Consider the following 6,435-nt stretch of genomic DNA (forward strand, 5'->3'; position numbering starts at 1 on the left):
TCGGATTGCTAGCAATAGGTTGAGAGTCCGCCGGCGCTGTCCCTTGCGCGGGAGTAGGCGCCACACTCTCCACATCATCAGCTATTGCTCGGTTGGGATCGGGATCCATGGCTATAAACAAACACAAATTTCAAAATGTCAGAAATCACCACACTATCAATTATCACTTAATGGCATGTATAGCTAGACCCCAAACATATCACGGTAGTCCTAGGATTGACTAAACCGTAGCTCTGATACCAATAAAATTGTAACACCCCGAACCCGAGACCGTTTCCGGTGTCGGACATGAGGGGTTAACAAGCCAAAACCACTTATGGCACCGACCAATTTGACATTCCTAGGCAAGCTGGAAAACTGCGTCGCTGTCGCCTTAAAAAGCATATCTCGAGTTTCACAACTCGGAAACTGATTCCGTAAATTTTCCATGAATTTAGACTCATATATCCATCCATGGATTTATTTCTAGAATTTTTGGTTGGGCTAATTGGTACAGTTTATTAGTTAAAGTCACCCATGTTACAGGGGTCGACTACACTGACCTTCACGTGTTACAACTTGAATATCTCTCTGTACAGGGTTTCAATACTGATACCGTTTGTTTCTAATGAAACTAGACTCAAAAAGGAATCTGAAAATATAAGGAATGACTTCTAATTCATTCTGGATAATTTATGGTAAATTTTCAAAGTCGCGACAGGGGACCCAGAAACCGTTCTGGTCCTGTCTCACGAGAACTTTAATATCTCTCGGTATACTGTTCATATGATTGTTTCGTTACTTTCATATGAAAATAGACTCGTCAAGGTTCGATCGCATAATTTATTCACTATTTAACACCATTCCTACAAATTTTGGTGATTTTCCACATCCACATCACTGCAGCTGGCAGCATCTGTTTTTAAGGTAGGCTTTACCTATAATGTAGTTCCCATGGACCAACTATAGTCTAGTCATACTTAGGTCCAACATATGATCATATTTAGCCATTCCAATGGCTGATCATGTGACCAACTCTCTCATTCCAAACCATAATCACATCATGAAACCAAATATAATTACAAACCACATGTGGTCAAATTCCATACTCCACTTTTACGAACCATTTTCGCATGGCCGCACACATATACATCACAAAGTACTTAAAAACAACCGAGGGTAGTCCTATACATGCCATATCCAAAACTCAACTAAAGGAGTACCAAAAAGGGCTTTGATAGTGTGGTTGACTTCAACTTCTATGATCCCGAATCCGATCGCTAACGAGCAAAATCTATAAACAGAGAAACAAAGAAACGGAGTAAGCAATTTATGCTTAGTAAGTTTCGAGCCATAATATACACACAACCAAAGCATAGCATTCAAGTAGCTAAACAATAATTCATATGTACAATTTCTCAAAGGCATGCTTACTTCACAATCCCAACTCTTATATTCATACACAAATAACGGCTTAGTTAAGGCCGATAGCTCGTTTATCATTGGAGCAAATATTCATATGCACTTACTCCTAGTGTGCAAAGCACACACAACACATACCTTGTTGTTGGGAATTTCACAAGTGCATTAACTGAAAATTTTCCAGCAAGCTTATAATTTTCAAATCACATACCTTCGAGTTTAACCGGATATAGCTACTGCTCAAACGCCTTGGGACATAGCCCGGTTATGGTAACCCTTTAAATGCCTTCGGACTTAACCCGGATATCACAACTCGTACAATTGCCTTCGGCTTAGCCCGATATCATAGCTCGCACCATTGCCTTCGGCTTAGCCCGATATCACAACTCGCACAATTGCCTTCGGCTTAGCCCGATATCACAATTCGCACATTCATACACATCTTTGTTTCAATTTCATAACAAACTTTTATGCACAATTTACTTAATCAAGAATATCATTTCGCTCAATGGCCACATACAAGGGCACAATTTCGATTGCTTATTACTTTGTCCAATCGAATCAAAATCTAAGTTTCGATACTCGAAAACTTACCTCGAATGTTGTCGAACGATTTCGATGGCTATTCGACTACTTTTTCCTTCCCTTTATCGGATTTGGTTCCCCTTTGCTCTTGAGCTTAATGTTAACAAATAAATTGATTTAATCGTTTTGAATATCGAAAAGAGGAACTCATGGCACTTAGCCCACATATATTCACTAGACATTATAGTCACATGCGTACGGAATTCATGAATCAAACTCAACACACAAAGCCTTCAACATGCTTACTCATGGCCGAACAACACAACCTCTTAGGTACTCATTCATGGGCCGATTATGCATGTTGATGTTGAGGCCAATTACATGTTCAATACCACACATGAATGGCACACATTTTACTAGCTAATGCTTTACATATTGTGGCTCAATACACATCTATCATTTACCTCATAACCAAAACATAATCACAAGAAAATACATACTTTGAGATAGTATATATGTCATACCAACACATCATGTGCAAACATATATATACATATAGGTGCATGGCCGAATCTCAAGGTGTTCATAACCATCTAAAACACAAATTTTTACCAATCAAGTAACAAGCATAAATCATGCTCATGAATGCATCATGGCCGAATACATCACAATCATACCCCATTGAACTTCGGTCATGGTTAAACAAAGAACTCAATGTCTTACTCAAGATTGCTACAAAGAAATTTCAAGAGTAGTCAATCCATCATTGCATGCATCATTAGCAAGCTTCACATTTAGCATGCAATGGCTTTAATACAATAACAACCTTGGCCAAATACCATTTCCATGGCATAACAAGGATTTGAACCATGGCTAACATGAACATCAAGTTAGCAACTAAAACATGCATGAATCTCATGACACAACCTCATACATACCTTAATCTTGATGCAAGTATAGCCAAAATCTCCTACTAGATCTCTTCCAAACCAAAAAATGGAGCAAAAATCCCTCCTTCTTCCTTAGTTTTGGCTCAAAGAAAGGATGAACAAAATTATTTTTCTTTCTTTCTCTACAACTCACGGCAATGGGGGGGGGGAATACCACACTCACACACATTTTTTTTTTCATTCTTTTCTTACCCATACACCTTTGTTTATTATTTCTCCCTAATGCACCAACAAAACATGTTTCATGACATGTTTTGCCCATCCTTTCTTGCCATGGCCGGCCACTTCATGTTGGGGGGGGAAATTTGACATGCAAATCCCTTATTTTTGCATGCATGATCAACTAGTCATCACACATTTCCCCATCATACTTTCAAAGTTCACTACTAGGTCCTTTCTAGTGAAATTCACATTTATAACACTAAATCGAAACATCAAAAATGTCACACACAAATTAACACATATCATAGGCATCAAAATAGATTTTAAATTATTTTTATGCCTCGGTTTTGTGGTCCCGAAACCACATCCCGACTAGGGTCAATTTTGGGCTGTCACAAATGGAATACATTTGTTTTTTCCTTTACAGGATTTGATGCTAATTGATTTTAAATGCATCACATGACATGCTTTTTCTCTTTTTCTCTTTTTTCTTTTCGATAATAGTTTGCAAGTAAAAGAATTTTTAGAGCTTTTCTATGCATTTATTTGTCTATTATCGTTTGATTGTAAACATTTTAGATGCTGGTAAAGTTGATTTGGTAATGAATGTTGTTGAACGTCCAAGTGGTGGTTTTTCTGCTGGTGGTGGAATATCAAGCGGGTAAGTCTTGCTAGTTGAAATTGCAATTCTACATGTTCTACCTAATTTAGTTACTAAAGTCTGGACTTATTTATCTGTGGTATATCTTAAATTATATTTATGCAAGTGATCTGTAATTTTGCAGCATTACAAGTGGCCCTTTATCAGGACTTATTGGAAGGTAACATAGCATATCTAGTTCCTGGCTGATTCCTTATGTGCCATTCATCTTACTCCTTTTGCGGTTCCATTTGATTTGTGCATACAAATGTTCTGTTTCATCTCAACGACTGTTTATGTCGCTTTGAGCCTTTAGCATTGCTTGATTTCATCCTATTATTCTTGAGACTAAAGGAGAGGAATTTGAGTCTTCTATATATATCCGATGCAATGTTTTATGCTATTTATCTTGTCTCATTTGTTATGTCCTATGTGCAGCTTTGCATATTCTCATAGAAATTTGTTTGGAAGAAACCAAAAGCTTAATATTTCCTTAGAGAGGGGCCAAATCGACTCTATATTCCGCATTAACTATACAGACCCATGGATTGAAGGAGATGATAAGAGGACATCTAGAACAATAATTATCTAGGTGGGTTTTGCTTTTACTTTTTAAATAATTGGAAGGTTGATTTCTACATTAAGCTCTCTCTCTCTCTTTTTTTTTTAAATAATTCAAGAACCCCAGGGACACTTGTGCATGGTAACCAACATGACAATAGCAGTCTGAGCATTGGCCGTGTAACAGCTGGTATTGAGTTTAGTCGACCACTGAGGCCAAAATGGAGTGGGACAGTAGGTCTTATTTTTTAGGTATGGAATGTAACTTCACTCCATAGGTTCTTTTTTTTTTTGGTCAGCTAGGTGTTTGTTCTGTTTTTCCTTGAAAGAGAATTTGTGAAAAGTAGCACCCTACAAGTACCTTTAATTCTAAACTTGAATTTGATATTCTGGGGGATTACGGGTTATGTTTCAGTTATATGATTTATTTATAATATATAAACATGCAGCATGCTGGTGCTCGTGATGAAAAAGGAAATCCAATTATCAAGGACTTCTATGGCTGCCCACTTACCACAAGGTTCGTATGTCTGTAGCCTTGTGTTTATATCTTCTATAAGATTCATTTACAGTATTAGTTTGCTGTTATCACTATTCTTTTAATTTTATTTGCTTGCTTCTAATCATCTATTAAATCCCCGTTTTTAAATTGAAATCTTAATGTAGTGGTAAGCCTTACGACGATATGTTAGTGGCTAAATTTGAATCTGTCTATCCTGGTTCTGGTGATCAAGGTTCCTTCATGGTTAGCATCTGCACCCTGTGGCTTTTCATTAAATTTGACATGGATAGGCCTAACTTCTGTTACCTTTGCAGTTTGCATTTAACATGGAACAAGGGCTTCCTGTCATTCCCGAGTGGCTGTTCTTCAACAGAGTGAATGCTAGGGCAAGAAAAGGTGTTGCAATTGGTCCTACTCGCCTTCTTTTAATGTATTATGCTTATTATTTACTTTTTCATGAATACATGGAATGGTATGTTATAATTGTAATGGTTTATATTTGGATGGTAATCATCCCTGAGCTTAAATTTTATCCAAAGAAAGAAATTGAAGGGGAAACAGTTGGGGAGTGTTGCCATATGATTAGCTTGATGAGCTGCTTGTTAATTATGGTCATAAAAGGCCTTTATTATTTTCACTTTTGGTGTCAAGCTGTGCAGGAAAAGAGATGATCCTCTTATAGGTGTATAGTATGCTTCAAGGGAAAAGAGATGTGGATACAGTGTCAACTATGGGTCTTATGGCAGATGTCAGTATCATTCCTCAACCAACTGGAGGTGAGTGAGTATATCTTTTAAAGAAGCTTGCACAAAATTGTCTGAAATACTCCCATTTTCCTTTAAGCTTTTAGAATATGGCTACCATTTTTATTTGTCTGAAATACTCATACTCGCTTTCTTTTTATAAAGGTTTCTTGTATCTTTTTTGAGTGTATGGTCCTAAGATGCTTCTAAGAACACATGTTCTGTTGAATATTGGCTTTGGTTGGTTGAGGATTGCTGCAATAAAGTTGAGTATTAAATTAGAAAGACAAAGGCTTTGTACTATAGGTGCTTTTAGTTGTTGCTTTTTTTTTGTGTGTGTGTGTGTGATATATAATGAAAAGCAATAAAATAAAAATAATAGTATAAAGGAACTGAAAACAAGGGATAAATAGTCCCCCAAAAAAGAGCAAAAGTGTCAACTAGATTAAGTCAAAAATTTTTATGGTCTGACAGTAAGATTTTCTTTTTTCTACTTTTCTATTTAGTGGCTCATGATTTAGTGTCGGTTTTCTTACCTTTTTCTTTTATTGTTATTAGTATTTATACAACCATTTGACAAAGAACATCTAATAAGCTCAGGACTGATCTTGCACATGGCTTTTTTTTTTCTTTGTTGCAAAGTTGAAGTCTGCAATGAAGTTTTGCGAATTATTTTTTTCAATTTGCAGAAAACTAAAATTTGGAATGACACTTTAAATCATCTTTAGCAAAACTAACTACAAAAGAACCTGCAAAACAATCCATCGATCTCAGTGAAATCAACCCTCGATTGCAAAACTACCCAAAATCCATTGAAGCAAACCGAAATTGGTTTGAAACCCAAATTCCATCTAAAACTCATCAACATGGAAACCCCAAAATCATATTAAAACACAAAGAAGAAAATACGGGAACCCCTAACTTTAATTACTCCCACGAAAGAAAAACCCA

The 6,435-nt window shown here is 36.5% G+C and overlaps 1 protein-coding gene and 1 long non-coding RNA gene across 2 annotated transcripts; both read left to right on the forward strand.

Annotated features, from left to right (window-relative positions):
* The first annotated feature begins 3,565 nt into the window (after nt 1-3,565).
* Nucleotides 3,566-4,236, forward strand: LOC108456518 (uncharacterized). The gene is made up of 3 exons (XR_008284524.1): nt 3,566-3,699; nt 3,824-3,859; nt 4,117-4,236. It is a non-coding gene; the product is annotated as an uncharacterized LOC108456518 (long non-coding RNA).
* A 394-nt stretch (nt 4,237-4,630) lies between these two features.
* On the forward strand, nt 4,631-6,112 carry LOC108484562 (outer envelope protein 80, chloroplastic-like). Its single transcript, XM_053030249.1, has 4 exons — nt 4,631-4,759; nt 4,906-4,984; nt 5,056-5,171; nt 5,401-6,112. Exons 1-4 carry the CDS (start codon nt 4,683-4,685, stop codon nt 5,429-5,431), a joined length of 303 nt encoding a protein of 100 aa, XP_052886209.1. The 5' UTR covers nt 4,631-4,682; the 3' UTR covers nt 5,432-6,112.
* Nucleotides 6,113-6,435: the final 323 nt, after the last annotated feature.

The sequence above is a fragment of the Gossypium arboreum genome, chromosome 6 (assembly GCF_025698485.1).
Source record: "Gossypium arboreum isolate Shixiya-1 chromosome 6, ASM2569848v2, whole genome shotgun sequence".
Taxonomy (NCBI): Eukaryota; Viridiplantae; Streptophyta; class Magnoliopsida; order Malvales; family Malvaceae; genus Gossypium; species Gossypium arboreum.